This window comes from Opisthorchis viverrini (assembly GCF_000715545.1).
Source record: "Opisthorchis viverrini unplaced genomic scaffold opera_v5_153, whole genome shotgun sequence".
Lineage (NCBI taxonomy): Eukaryota > Metazoa > Platyhelminthes > Trematoda > Opisthorchiida > Opisthorchiidae > Opisthorchis > Opisthorchis viverrini.
Genome location: NW_008751810.1, coordinates 1,101,606 through 1,118,035, shown reverse-complemented (window position 1 = coordinate 1,118,035; position 16,430 = coordinate 1,101,606). Strand labels below are relative to the sequence as shown.

Genomic DNA, 16,430 nt, shown 5'->3' with positions numbered 1-16,430 from the left:
GAAAAGCGTCAAAATACACAAAAGTGAGATTAAGTGAGTTGTCTATCCTACAACATTGACAAAATTCCAATTATTGGTGATCCTTGACCTTGAAATTTAGCTTACTTAAACTAAATGCTAACAGCGGCATGCCACCGAAAGTAGCAAAAGAATAAGGATGACTCACGTAAAAGTCACAATTTCGAAAACCCCTATAGTTTAGGCGAAATGATTTGTGCGTGCTCCTAGAGGGTGGCCACAGTTTCGTTAATTTTGCGCCTGAAATAGATAACCCATCAAGATACAATTTGCGAAAATCAGAAACCACAGTGGTCTATTTCCAGAACCAAATAGGAAGCAAATAAAAACTACCGATTGTCTATCAAGCTCTTCTGAAACAAATAGGAAGTGGTTTTTCGAAACTATAGCGTTTCCGAAGTTGACAATTTTATGTCGATTGTGTTATAAGGCACGGCCTTCCGATATGTGCCACGTATGTGCTCTAATAAGAGCGGAACTTGAGTCCATTTCCTCCCTTTGGTGTGTAATCAACGGAATGATTACGTCCGCACAGGATGACGACCGTTCAAATGAGAGTGGTGTGAATACGAACAAAATACCTACCCCGCAAGCCCCACCACAGAGATGTAGCTAGGTTGCCCAAATATAGACAGGTATCATGTTGCCGTTGCTTGATTCCAACCCCCATTATCGCTGAGCTTGAAATTGTCAGCCGAAGTCCTTGCCTAAAATTTCTAACCACAGGCTCTCGGTGTTTGGCATGATGATGACCGGTTGGCCAAATTTTTAAGAAGCAAATCTTCACACCACCCCTGAATCCCAGCTTCGAAAGCCAGAAACCCATATTGGTCACATATATATTTAAAAATAGATCGGTGAAAAAATGCTGTAAACGATTGCTTTGGGCCGTTTAGCACAACTTAAAAATCGGTAAGCCTCACCAACATTCACACACCAATATTTTAAACAAATCTCCGGCCGACTACAGCTTTGAAACACCCCAGTGTTTCTGTTGTGATACGCAGATGACCACCCGCATTTTACCGTTTTATGTCGTTGTGATTATGCAAAAACCCAAGCTAGACTGTGTTGATTCGTGTAGCACTTCCCGGTTCATTCTCGAGCAAAAGTGCATAAAACTTGAATGAGCATTATAAAACTTGCTTCAGTACTTTTGTGCACAGGCCACTCGATCGTCGTAAGCTAGCCTCGCACTGATTCCAAATTATCTAGCGTACCGGTGCACGATGCGTTGCGCAATAATATGTCGCCATACAATGTTATTCTCCCATAGTATTTCTGTAGGTCAAACTAATCCGCATTACGTTCAACGACGGCTCCTTAAATTCTGCCATACGAGTATTCATAACTGAAGAATAATCGCTACCCCTGGTATCTGTGATAGAATACTGGGTGGTTCTCAAGTGCGGTTTTATTCTGAGAGTGGAGCTAATCTATACTGAAAAGCCGACAAGCGACGGAAAACTGTTTCGATCTTATTGCTGTTTACCAGTAGTGCGCAACCCATTACGATGAAAGAAGCCTCAAACTCGAAAATTCCTCGCTGGCAGTTTGGATACCAAACCACTTGTCCATGCAGCCTCTTACGCGCAAGAAATCTTTCTTAATGTCCGCGGACACAAACCCGATGATTTCCCCTTAAATTCTTCCAGTTAGACTTAAAATCATGGTTTCTTAAGTGGTTGTCCTTGAAAACTACACCTTTTGTCAGAATTATCTGAATCTAAGTATTCAAACGAGACCCTGCAATCCATAGTGTTTAAATCTCACCGGACTGAACTGTTTTTTGTTTTCACAAGTCATTTTTTACGATATACACAACATGATCCTTAAAAACTGAGAAAAAGCTATTTTTCTCTTGGGACCTGTTAAATCTTTGAATAAACTGGAAGTGCTCAAAATCTGGAAGTCGCAGTGAAAAGTAGAATATGCGTTCGAGTTTTCGTGCTAAACACCATCTGAACGCGGTACGCCGCTGAGAAATCTCTTTCCGCGGTTGTAACATTTTTACTGTCTCCATGTTCTGGGTATACTGAGTCTATGAAGGGGATTTGGAAACCACGATCAGGCAACTCCTGCTAATTTCCTCACGGATACCATATTGACACAAAGACTTCCTGCCTTTTTATAGTCTGATAGTTTTTTCTGATCGATAGCTTCGGACCTGGTGGTGGACAGTTTCGTTTCGGCATTTGGTTGAGGTACGAATCAGTTATGAACCAAAGCATCATGCTTATCTTCAGCTTTGCTTTACAATCAGTTTATGGTTGAAACTAATGGTCTTGACGAAAATTTTTCTGTCTGAAGCGCAGCAGAAGGCCTGGAGTTGTCACAGCTAGTTATGAATGTTTAGAGTTTTCTCCACGTTAGATGTAGTATTTTACCCATTGTCTATATGACCTTTCCAGGCAAGCTACCCGACAACACTTGCTGCGGAGTCTGTAAGCGCGAGCTCTCTGAGAGAAATGGATGATTTTTTAAGGAGCCTGAACTCAGAAGCTCGTTGTGTGGACCTATTGAGTGCGGCAGACTGTTATAGAGACAGCTCACGATAGAATAAGGAATATTTGACGGATGGACCGAGTATGGGAATACCGATCAGATTGTAAGATTCCTGGTGATCGCAATAGATGAGCCATGTTGATTTTATGGATTCGAAACGATACACATCAGACATTCTTATGACGTAGTACGTGACAGGTTACAGTAAAATTCAAACCCTGTGTTTACAAGGATGTGATTTCATGTCGACTGAAGGCGGAAGATTTTCTAAGAAGACTCTCGTGTTCGTAGCGTTTTTTGGCCCGGATTTCCGAAAATGCGTCGTCATATGAGGCTCCTGTTCTATACTTAGTATCAGTATTGGTCGTATAATTGCGTGCTCATTCTTTGAGGCTCACTGTGGGATTTGCCTCTGGAGCGGACGTATGGCAGTTAACTGTGTGCACAGACCAATATGGTGTTAGGTTTCACCTCGCCAGATGTAACCTGTCTCACTCACGGTCAGTAAGAATAAAGAGTCATGGATAAGTCTGTTGAGTAAAAGAGCAACACGGTATTGGTTTTGGCACTCTTTTGATTAGAAATGATGTGGCCAGTAGAGGAACTTATCCTTGTCCCTAAAAGACGAATAATGCTTAACTGGCAGTCGCACATGCTTCACAAATTGTGAGCCTTCTGTCAGTCCTCAAAAATATCGCAGATGAGGACACCGTAAACCTGATTATTTCGGTAAGATGGTAATGTGCTCTTCCAAGTGTCACGTGCACGAGCAAAAACAGAGAAATGACAGATTTTAGTGATAATAAAGGCGGCGCCTAAATGTAAGCCTTGTATAACGTGCAGATAGAAACAATGTCAATAAAATAAACATCAACTTCACCTTTATGCAAAGGGCTGTCTTACGAGCCAGATACAAAACTCTGGTTAGATAGTGTTCTGGAGCGTAGAATAAAGCTCATTTGTAACGTTATTCCAAAGATTACATTCAATAACTTGTTTCTCGCACCTCCTAGGTTCCAAAAAATCCGAGTATCGATAATCATGGAGCCCGGGGCTACGGGCGCTACAACTTTCGGGAAATTTTCATGAAAAAATAAAATATAAGACAATAAACAATTTAAAAAATAGTTCACGAAAACCTCAAATGAATTCAAATTCCACAAGAAGCACTCATACGCCTCATTGGACGAAGTAAAATTCGCACAGTCCAAGGTGTGATGAGCCGCAGACAGTGACATATTACAGAAGCCTCTTCATCCCATTCGACACGCTTTTGAACGTTATTCAAAGATTACATTCAATAACTTGTTTCTCGCACCTCCTAGGTTCCAAAAAATCCGAGTATCGATAATCATGGAGCCCGGGGCTACGGGCGCTACAACTTTCGGGAAATTTTCATGGAAAAATAAAATATAAGACAATAAACAATTTAAAAAATAGTTCACGAAAACCTCAAATGAATTCAAATTCCACAAGAAGCACTCATACGCCTCATTGGACGAAGTAAAATTCGCACAGTCCAAGGTGTGATGAGCCGCAGACAGTGACATATTACAGAAGCCTCTTCATCCCATTCGACACGCTTTTGAGAGGATTATCTAAGAATTTCATGAAAACGGACCCATCGCCCATCAAGCATTGAAGAAGGGAAACCGGGATCGTCCGTTGGTTTTTCAAGTTGTATAACGGGCATCGTTGTTTCTAGAAATCGCAATGTTTTACCCTGTACGTTTTCAGATAATTGTTAAGTTAATTGCAATATTACTAGTTGCTTTTGGTTCGATTCCGAAGTTGGCAGGGTACGATGCTCAGCCTCCGTACAACCATCAAAGGATAAAGTTTATTGGGTATTTGGAACTCCCAGTTGCATGGACGGGAATATGATGCACAGTTACGGGTCGCCGCATTGAGCACGGTGACTAGATTTACTTCAGGTAGTCCTGCTTATTGCTTCAGGCTAAAATTTCTAGTACTCTTCAACGTTCTTCAAGTATAAGTTATTTTGAATCAATCACTTGACACCCAATTAGTAGTCCGCTTGAAATACTGGGAACACTGAGAAGTGGGAAAGTGCTTTTCGGATTGGTAAAAATTGATTATATACGTTCCAGTGACGTCAGAGTGACTGCGTTTTCTACATTCCGAACCACTGAGAAAATGGACTTCGTGATCCAGTTAGGTAAAGCAACCGTGACACGCCGTCAAAGCAAACTACGCAGTGGAATGTCCTCGGTACCTGTTGGAAAGTGAAGTATCTTGAAATGGATCACGTGTTAGAGGGCCTCAATATGGCCATCCTAACCCCCTAGATTATCCCTACATTGCAGCGAGTGCTGGAATGCGCACACCGTAAAACAAGCTACACTTCCTATCATTTTTTTGTAACGAGATGGCAGAGTTCAGCACCTGGTCGGGAAATCGGCAAACCCAATCTCCTTTAAAGAAGTGTACTGTTAATGATACCAACAACGGTTTCCAGATACGGAGTGAACTTGCCGTGCACGACGAAATCGAAGTGGAGACTCACAAGTGGAGCATGGCGCATTGCAAACTACTGTCTCGAGATTGGTGGCTGAAACTAAATAGGAGGGCTTCAATTCGCTTCGCATCTGAGTGGAACAGGCTCTAATGTACGCTCATCCGGGAGGCTGTTTGAGGCCTAAAATAACGGGGTACTCCACCGCTCTTCTTGAAGTAGCACTATTCACGAGTGTGAAGCTCCTCAGTAGCTCATCCTCAGGTAGGCACAAACCTCAAGTTTTCGTCAACTTTTTTTCTACTTGAGGCCAACTCCTACGAATTTCCCGAAATATTCTCACTCACAAACCAATTCGTTTTCAACCTGCTCAATATTCTTTTGATTCCGAGTTCCTCCGTAGCATACACACAGGACTCCCTAACATTGGACGTGTACTGTCGAACATTGACGCCACTGTACCAAAGTTGCTGGAGTTCCGAAATTTGGACAGTTTCAAGTCCTAATGAGCTTTTGTGCGACGTATAACTGACGTCCATTTTGAATCGCTAAGATCTATTCCCTAACTTTGAAATAGGACAGACCATTTCCACAAAGGCAAGTTTTGGTAAGTAGTTGCTCCAACGGATAAAGTTCCGATGAATTATGGAGCAATGGGTGCCAATGCACGCACGAATGGGTCAGTGTCGTCTGAGTCTTGGTGTGTATATCATGATACGGTTTTGTGAACTCCGAATATGGCGAAGTGCTTTGGGCTAACAATCAACCTTCCCCCCTAAAAATTACGAAGTACACAGATTCCCTGATGGAGCACTACTCGCAGTTTCTGAAGGCTCTTCGACGGCCTACGACAGGTTCCGCCCTTCTTGGAGCTCATCAGACAGCCGCACATCAAATAAGCACTTTACAAATAGGGATTCCTGATTAATTCGCTCGAGTAGTGCCTCCAAAAGTTGTTTTGTAGTGAATTTTCATTACAGGAAATCAATCCAGCCAGGTGTCACATACGGATTTTTGGAAGCTCTTAATTGACGTAGCTTACTGATATTTCACCGAAATCTGAGTGATCCAAGTTCCGACAATACTTTAGCTGTTCGAATGTACTATACTGCTGCTTAAGCGTTAATGAAAATGTGAAGTCTATCGCCAGGTGCCTCGTAAAAACAGGTCGGTTTATTGGTTGTTGATCAGGTGGCTGCTGATCTGTTCGCCGAGGCTTGCAAACGTTTCGTCACCATACGATCAGACATCATCAGTGCGCAGTTGGGTGGGTACTCACTGATGATGTCTCCTCGTATGGTGACGAAACGTTTGCAAGCCTCGGCGAACAGATCAGCAGCCACCTGATCAACAACCAATAAACTCACCCGAGCTACCAATATTTCAACAAATTATCAACAGGTCGGTTTATCCACCCTATGAAAATACTGACTGAAAAGCCTCAAATTTGCAGCTTACGCTACACCCTCACTTTAGCACTTCGAACAGAAGAAGCAAAGAACGCACACAAAAACGGTTGGACCTCTTCCTAAGAACTAACGGCATTCGATCCAATGCTTCTGAAAATTCAAGGCAGGAGTGGAATAGAGAAGTTATTGGTCGGCAACATACCCTGAGCCCATAGCACTAAAAAAGCTAAGTATCAGGAGTCACATTTTACTCAAAAATTTCCGGCTACACCCTAAGTGCTTTGTATAAAAACAATAGAGTCGAAATCAGTTAACTAGGGGAAAATTTGTCAGCTTGTACAAATGGCGGATCGATATGGTCTATTGAAGAGCTAAGGAGGCATTCGTGCGCCAGCATCCAACCGGATCACTTCTCCATTGAGCATGTGGTTTTGAATGATCGTCTCCACAAGATGAGCGAACTCCTCAGGTTTGCCGAAACGTTGGGGGTTGACTGTAAGTTTTACCAAGTGCTCACTAGACGGTAAACCAGCAAGCAGGGGTGTCTCGAAAAAGCCTGGAGAAGACGCAATAAATGCATGGGAAGTGACGACCGGGACACAAAAAGTGCCAACCAAAGGAAAAATGGGTATTTTCAAAGAAATATGCGCACACTGATACAGTCACACAAAGTATGCGAGAATTTCTGGTTCAAACGTAAACGAGGCGCCCACCGGCATCTAGTCGGACTGTTGTACCACTGAGAGTAGGCCGTTGAATCAAGCGAAGCACCATATTTGCAAACTCTTCAGGTCGGCCGAGGCGAGATACGGCCAACTGGACGTCACTAAGGTAAGCGAGGGTATCATTGTTGTAACCTTTCTTTCCCATAATGGTCTGGCTGTGGAAGAGGCCTGAAATTGAACCACAATGCGACCCGAAATACAATTAACATGATCCAGTCCATCTCAGTGCCCATAAACTGGAGTAACCAATGACATATCGAGTATGTAAACACACAGGGTAAGAAGTCACATCTGTACGAGCTTAGGATAAACGTGTGGTGAAATCTAGTCAATCGGTCCAACGGGCCTGAATGAGGCCCATCATACAAACAATATCAAAATAACTTAACAAAAAACACTGTATTCGATGTTTTTGTGTATATGCCGAGTCCGTTAACTCTAGAGCGTACATCAATGGCACCTTGGATCCAGCTTGCACAGTTTGTCGATCACGTTCGCTAAGTCACGAGGGTCGTTTCGGCCTGTCGGCTAGGCAGACAGGTTCCTTCAAGGTGTTAATGAACAGCGGAAGAAGCAACCTATGAATGGAGACTGGGCTCATCTGTGACAACGAACTTTTTAAACATTGTGATACATCTCTGTAATACATATAGGATATATTAACCAGATCTCAAGCAAACGGTATAGGCCTTTGTATGTCTGTATGAAGTGACCTCATTTCTGACCTGAAACGGTACACGGAGTTGCGGGACATTCTCAACTGCCGTTGGAAATGCTGGGAAGTCGATAGCCTAAGAGGACAGAAGTTCAAAAGAGCCGTCCAGACTTATAATAAATAACATTGGTCTATCAGACCCTCGAGAGTGAAGCTATACTGTTCGGGTTCATAAGTCCCATGTATCCAGAGGGATTTTTGTCCACATTGATTTAATCACACACAACGACGCTTAGGTCGCTAACTGTCAAGCTAGGCAAGCAGATCACCGACCACCTGATCAACCAGTTACCCATGCACCCGAGTTACAAACATATCAACAGAAATGTTGAAGAGCCTAGATGAAAGGGAAGACAGTCCCATCTAACACCACTATACACATTGAGCTCAGGTGGGCTAGCATCTGTACGTATATAGTGAAGTCGGTGTACGGCGCCCTTGGAAAGTATACACTTAAACTAGGATTCCACTGACTTATAGATATCACCACAATAGATACCAATGGAGAGAAAGACACAAAAGACTGAACACTGCTTGATAGCCGACAGGAAGGAACTGTCAAGCTGAGTGCAGGCAAGACAAACACTCAGAGGAGACATCCTGTGTAGTTCAATCTCGGTTGTGCACTTGATGTCTATTTCCAACTCGCACATTGCTTCTAGCGAGATATGGAAGGAATACTGTCGAAAAGCTCAGTATCCGTAGCCACTAGGACTTTTAAGGGAATTCAGTATACGGGGGATATAGCAAAGACGTATATATCGAATAATTGAGTATTAAAACTGACGTAGTCGGGAGAGTCATAGGTCGCCGTGATGAATACTTTCAGGTCATCTGCTTCACACCATGATCACAGATGTAAAGAATAGTGAATCAACGTCCAGGGGTATCAGTCGAACAGTATGCTTGAGCTACATAAAATCAGTCGTCCTCAACCAAGATGCTCGTGGACATTAGTGAATTAAACCAAAAACTCAGGCAGATTATTGGTGGATACGCAAACCCTAGTCAGATATACTAAATTGGATTTTAACATTGAATGAGTAATGGGACAAGTTTGCTGTTCACCGCAAATAACCAACGTGCGACTATCCTGTTCACGCTGCAGATACTACTACTATTCTTCACGGTGTCCGTCACCCCAAGTTAACTGTACAAGCTACCTTAGAAAGCTGCCACTAGTTGATTCAGTTTACGCCCACACACTCGTTCAACAGTCCTGGAAGTCCCAAGCTTGGTCACGTCAATGCGGTGTAACTAACTCATTGATTCGACATGTGCCAAAATTATGAGAAGGTTCCTTAAACTTATTAACCGTAAAGCAACTGAACAAAACACACTGATGTGTCTCACATTATTGTCCTTATTTTTCAAGGTTTTCCATCCCATCAGACTACAGTGCTTCGGTCTAGCCACCAGCTTGAAGCTACCAGAGATACAGTTGCCAACTACACATTCGTCATGATCTAGAGAATTCCAGAAAGATGTAGTACGCAAAAACTTAGTCAAGCGACTCGCGGAGAAGGCTCTGGAAGCAAACCATGTATATATCAACGAACAGGCAATAGGTTAACATTTATTCAGTAGGATTCTACATAGACCGTAAGGAAACATCGCGTTTTTGTTGGAATGTGAATGAAGTTCTGAGGGCTATTAGTGGCATCGTGTACGTCCCGGCGATTTAGAACATTAGAGTGAAGGCCGATCGAATGGGATGCAGTATATCGTGCTATCAGGTATCATACTGCTGGATGGATGAGACCAACTAGAACACTTCTGTTCAACCGCTCATGGCAGAATGGTAGAGTATTTAACTGCTAAATAGGAAATCGCTGATTCGGATCGCCCTGGATCGGTTAGATTAGCACAGCTGATGATCAACAACAAGAATGAGAAAACCGTTTGATGATTCTACACCTTTCAGCAGAGAATGGTATCATTTTCAGGACTATATCTCGGCGGGCATTCCGAAATCCCATACTATTAACAATCCAACAGGTGTGCTGAAACGACAGTGCGACTGGGCTGGCTACGGATTTTTGTAAGGACACCTGAAAAGTTGGAAGAACCGAGAGACCTGACTATGCCAAATCGGGATACAGTTAATACCTGACGGCATGCAGTTGGCTGGTTAAAACAGTCAAATAAACAAATAAAATCTGACAATGAGCCAGCGAACATGATTTTTCAAGCTCAACGGTCTGTTATCCAAACGCTCAACCTAAGCGACAACGAACAAACTACATGGAACACCAGGCGTGAGTGTGGTTCGTTGACACAAGCTGCTATCGGGGTGTGAAACTCCGAATTGAAATGTACACAGGGTTGGTTTAAAAAACAAGCGGTTCAAAATGTCATGGATGATTTAGGGGATTTAAGGCCCTGGATCTGACAATAAGCTCAGGATCTGAAACAAAGGAAGTCAAAATGTCTCTAGAGGTTTACGAGGAAAACAAGCTAGGTAACGCTCAAACAGCTGCGAGATTATTCGGCGCAAGCTTGGGATCAATTGAGAAGTCACGCTCCATAAAAGCTTGGCCAAGCAATAAATCCAGCTATTGTTGTTAGAGTTTTTCTGGGAAGCGTACCAGATATCAGCAAGTTACTCACCCGGTGCTATTGCCATCACGCGAATTCCCTCACGCGCCAAATCACGAGCAATCGGCAAAGTCATACCTGCAACAGCTGCCTTGCTTGCTGCGTAGGCAGCCTGCCCGACTTGGCCCTCGAATGCAGCCACACTAGTTGTGTTTATGATAACACCTCGGAGGTTATCACAGTCCGGTTCATTCTCTGCCATCGCCGTGGCCGCCAACCTGATCATATTGAACGTTCCAATCGTGTTTATCTGGAGAGGGGAACAAGCAGATGCTATTTGTCCACGCGATGAAGTGCATGTCAATGTGTAGTATCAAAAAAATGACCAGTGCTAAAGTAACCACACAAATTAGGCGCATTTAAGGAGCGATAGAACTGGACATATGAAACACACATGCTCAAACTCATACTTAAAACGACGTTGAAGGCAAGTCACACATGAGGTTCGTTGTTTGACAGGTGCCCCTCCCCCATCCACCTTTATTCTTTTCTTTACAATAAGGCTTTCAAATAAGTCATGGCTGTACGGCAGTGAAGCATTGGTGTTGAGCACTGATGTCATGCTGTCGTTGATGATGATGATGATGATGTTTGACAGGTCGGCGTGCACAGTTTACTAGTCCACTCGCCTTACTACAGAATATCAAGCGGTTACTTGATTTAAGACCAGAGGATTACTGAATAATTTACTTCACCAGGAGTCTTGAGTGATCTGCACTTCTAAACCGTTCAAAAAGAAGTCAACGAAAGATCCTCATTCCACAGCTGAGAGGTGGTTATCACGGATAGGAATGGCATACGACTTGAAGATAACTGTTTTGGAAACGAGATTACCCGTGGCTGACTTTGGCTAAGGCATTCTGTCTATTCTCCTGAAAAATTGAAGGGGACTGCCCCCGTATTCATTCTCATGTTTGGAAAATTCCAAGAGGTCCATCCGCCAAACGTCAAACACTGAGGAAACTTTCCAGTTCACGGTGATCGTACAGTAATCTAGCCAAGAAAGAAGCCTCCACTTGAGAGTACACGTAAGCACAGGCGTGCTATCATTCTCAGCTGAAAGTTCAGTTCTTGAATGGGTCATTGTGCATGAGTGTCGGATAAACTTCTAGGCTCCCTATCAACATCAATCATATGACTGTACGATAATTGTGCTCAGATTTTGTACAAATACGTACAAACACTCCAGTATTATGCACAATAACCATCTGAATCTCCAACAGACGGTTTCCATTCGCTAAATACAGGGATTCTCAACGATTATTTCCCTTTGGAACTTCTTGTTTAACATCTTCAACAAATCTCATTCTCACCTGGAAATACATTTCTACTATATTTGTAATGCACTACTCATAAGGTTGCTGGAAACTCCTCGACAGTCCACGACCAGTTTCGCCATTCTTGGGGCTCATCAGGTATGCGCAGTCCCCGAGTTTCCGTCAACCTTATGTTCTACTTGAAACCGAATTGCACGAAATTAGCGAAATACACTCATTTGCAAACTAATTTGGTTTTCCGAGAGACTCACCTGGAACCCAGCTGAATCCCTCGTGTGTGATGTTTCCAGGCGACTGAATGTGCTGCACCAGACCCCCCATATTTTAGTCGCTACGATATTCGAGATATCGCGATACACGTATATTTGTAATGTACTACTCATAAGGATGCTGGAAACATCACAAACGAGAGATTCAGTCGGGTTCCAGGTGAGTCTCTCGAAAAAGCCAAATTAGTCAATAAATGAATGTATTTCGTTAGGTTCCTACTAGTTAAGGAAACATGCGTGATGACTGGCGATAAGTCGTTCCTATTGGGTTTGTTCCAGTGAAGTCAATTTAATCCATTGCAATATTGCACAGTATATATTACCGACCCAAGTTGTGACATTGTTAACGATATCCTGAATATTTCGATGCCTAAACTATTGACCTTACTGTGCCTATATATAGCTAGCACATAGCACATTCGGATGAAGACCACAAAATAGATGTTGATTCGCTCCAACTGTAGTCCGCACGAATTTGTAGACAAACAACTGGCCTAATCGTCAGTGACTATTTAGCCAACGGAAGATTGGGTTGAGTTAGTTGGACAGAAAATACACATTCTACCAGATGAAGCAACGAACGCCAAAGGCACTAGAAACACCTATTCGTTGTCATGGTACATACACCTCCATCAAGGTGAAGAAGAAATACATTTTTCATCAACTGGAGTCAGATTAAAAAGTTACAATCGACTTGCACATGTAGCTTGAGAGCTAAACAAGCCCCGTATGAACAGAGGCATCACAGCCAAGAAACGAAAAACGCATTTTTCAAAAGCTCATGGCAAAGCGATATCCCCCGATGCCTGGGTGTGTATGCTGCAGGAGCCAGTTGATGCATTCACCCTGCAGCTTTTTAACTGGATATTCAGTAGCGACTCTAGCAACATTAGCCTCTACTATTTCCACCGGCTAAAATCAGTAGGCCTTGGTTGTCCAATCGACGCTCACTAGATCAAAACCCACAGTAGAAAAGACAGAGGATTACTTCATCACATGAATATGCCCCACCATTTTCTCTTAATTCAAAACTTTTGTTGGGTGGGTGGCCACAGATTATGTAACTTCATGGAAAAGGTCACGCTACCAACCATCTGATCCTGGTGTCCTTTCGGCAGGGTTATTTCGTGCTTTATCTCTTCTCACGGGCAGTGTCTTCAGGGATTGCGTCGTTGAAAACCGACCAAGCTCCAAATTGTTTAGTACATCTGCGAAGGAATCATTAAGCCATTATTTTCACTTAACGTTTCATTGACATTGACCTTATTTTGGTCAATTGATCGTATTCAGTGGTAGACAACACGGTTTCTCCAACATCCAGAGCTCTCATTGTCCACCAGAGTTTTTGGTCCTACATTGGACTCTCCGTCATTTAGCGTCATAGGGATTTGCGTGCGCCGACGTTGTCGTTGCCTGCTGATGTCAGGAAAGCTGGCAGACAGCTTTGAAAACCATTACCATAGCTCATATCACATCTTACCACGCTTCCCCACATGCTCGTTACTCGTACAGTGTTGACTGACTGCAGGGAATAATTGAGCTAGCTGAGATGCTTGTGATAGACCAGCTCCAGGAATCCCCCGTCTCGTTTTTATTTCCATCCTTAGGCTTTATTCAAATAAACTGATATGGCTGCATGGCAGTGAGTCACTGGTGTTGTTCGCTGGGGTTGGTGTCGATGAATCCCCTGGGATAATAAGCCCCCCCCCCCAAATATTTGGCAAAAAATACCTTGAGGGAGGTTCCGTGCACTTAGAATGTGAGTACAGGTTGAACAGAGGAAGTTATGAGTACGCGAGCACTACCACGTTAATGGCAAGGTTGTTTCCGAAGAGATTACAACCAACTACGGCTTACTGGCCTGTCTCAAATCTTCGAAGCACAACTTCGATTGGTAGCTATTGTTCCAAATGAACTCGACAGTGCACACCTAGGCTTTGCTAAACTGTTTGACTAATGTCAACGTTATTGCATCTACTTGCATTATCAGCATTCATTGTGATTTCAGTGTTACAATTAGGTTGTTGAGAATCCGTGCTCGAACCTTTCGCTGTGTATCACAGATAGTGGGCTAGCAAAGAGCATCGTGCGCAGGAAGATATCACTTTTCGCTAAAACCGTTGTCGATCGCATTGGTAACTAGCACAGTCAAAGGAGGAAAGGCAACTGAAAACAGTAGATAACGAGACTGAGTAGCGATCAATATTGACCAACGATAAGGGGGCGAGTACCGTACCTAAATTAAGACCTGACTACAAGTCCATTCCATGTGCACATAATGGTAGAGACTGATCCGCGGTTGGACACGAGGAAGTCTCCGTCGGATACGAGGAAAAAACAGAAACAAAATAAGCAGCTGAGGAACGTACCGAAAAATTCAGGAGATACGGCGGTCGGTGAAAAGACAGTTGGGTGTATTAAAATTCGTGGGGGAATTGACCCAGCCACGACATGCAAGGGCAAGAAACCTTCTGGCCGAAACATTATGGTGTTGCGTTTGCCTGATTTGGAAGAGCAGACCTCCTAAGACTGGATTTCATCCGATGGTTGACAGGCCGTTTGATGTAGGAGAGACGGCGTTCTAAGTATTAAGGGTCATTCGTATTGGCAAGATAGATGGCACAACTTGCGTTGCAGGTGGTTTTTGGGTCCGCCGAGCAATTATCACTCCGGCTTTCACGGTAACATAGGTCTGGAAGCAAACAACGGATCATCCACCGGGATCTGGCACCCCCAGTAACGTGAGAAGCAGCGACATACAGCGGTACCACTAAAACAGACTGAATGCTGGGGCTACCAAACTACATTCGGGATTCTTGTGTAAAGGGGAGGGGCGGTACGCAACCCGATCATCAAGACCATCGAGGCGGCCAGCCATCCACTGCAAGTTGGAAAAGCGAGGCGATCTGGGAGTTGGAATCTGTTAGCTGAGCTGATCTAACTGGGACATGGTAGAGGTTGTACTGCCGGGCCACCACTGAAACATATGTAAACGTGGTGTGACGTTATATGTGAAGTCAACTCTGAGCAGCCACCACTCACCCAATAACAGCACTAGTGATGAGTTATTAGGAGCGATTGCACGTCAAATAGCCACATCAGACTGTCTTTTATCGGAGTCCACAAACACCGGCTGGACTGGACAATCTCAGGTATCAACTTGCAGTTCAAGATAAGTTACTATGGATGATTTCGGAACGTCCAATATGGACTGGAAAAGGCCACCGGACGGCCAAGCTCTCAGTAGCAGGGAGCTCTTGTTCTTCTTTGTGGTGAAAGGGCTAAGTTATGCAGCGAATTCGCCAACCAGGGTAGCGGGCATCATTTCTTCACTTGTTATTTACTGAGGCCAATGACAATCCACATAATCTGGACTACCAGGATTGAAAAGCCTGCTAACACTAAGCAGGTAAATATCCAGTTCCATTACTTTGGACCCCTGTAGATGAGCAGGACAGCCTACTCAGTCGTCATACCCGGGACAGGTCCGCACAAAACCCTCCTGTCCGCTTCCTCGCAGATCAGCTTTCTAAGTGAGAGGCTATGGGCAGGGTCCCCGAACAAGACCCTACATCCTCCTACTGCCTTATGGGTTAGACTTTTGATTCAAGAGTCAAAGTGGGGACCTTAACCAAACCCACTTTCTGAACCGGGGCAGCGGGGAAGTACCATTCGACAGTAAAATTCTTTATCCACCAATGTCCCTATCCATCCCCCTCCCTACCACACAGGCAAACGTTGCTGGGTATGACCAATTGGCCCTACGCATCCCACTGTCTATTAAAAAAATAACACCATGACAAATCCACGAGATTCTTTCTGCATAGAAGCTTTTAACGTCCGTACCCTATATCAAATTCGCAGACAGTACCCCCTCAAAACTATTCATATTCATGCCACTCGTTTGAACGGCCGCCCTCCTGTTCTAGCGTAATTATTATGGTGAGTCCACATCAAACCGAAGCACCAGATTCGAGTTTCGCTCTTATTAGAGCTCATCAGCAGTGCATATCCAATGGCCGTGACGCGACTTGAACCCCAGATATCCCTCAAAATTGATGTATGCCGCGTCTCTGAAACATGCAAGCAAGACCCAAGTGTGGTTAGGCATCTCAGGACACCAAAGACGGACTCAGGTCTTTCTCGTTTCTCCCTCCATGCGTCCGGTGATCCAAGAGCGAGAATAAGGCATATCAAGAGCTATTCCTATCTTCAAAGGTATGGGGGCCTTGTGTGAAAACCACCGTGGAAGCAGCCTGGTAGCTGCGGCATGGAATTTGCTCTCTAGTCTTATCCTCGAAGGGTGACTGAACACAGGAATCATCATCACCATCACCAAAGACAACAACATCGGTGTTGGCACTGACGCTTCACTGCCGTACACCCATAAGGTTCGTCTAGTTAGATATATATATATATATATATATATATATATATA

The 16,430-nt window shown here is 43.8% G+C and overlaps 1 protein-coding gene across 1 annotated transcript in view; it reads right to left on the bottom strand.

The window, feature by feature from the left end:
• Nucleotides 1–6,641: 6,641 nt before the first annotated feature.
• Nucleotides 6,642–16,430, bottom strand: part of T265_14188 (hypothetical protein) — a gene marked incomplete at both ends in the record, with an annotated part of 21,257 nt that continues 11,468 nt past the window's right edge. Inside the window, 3 exons of the mRNA XM_009172417.1 lie at nucleotides 6,642–6,964; nucleotides 7,122–7,301; nucleotides 10,459–10,696. Coding sequence (XP_009170681.1) covers nucleotides 6,780–6,964; nucleotides 7,122–7,301; nucleotides 10,459–10,696 — 603 coding nt within the window. The remainder of the gene's footprint in view (nucleotides 6,965–7,121; nucleotides 7,302–10,458; nucleotides 10,697–16,430) is intronic.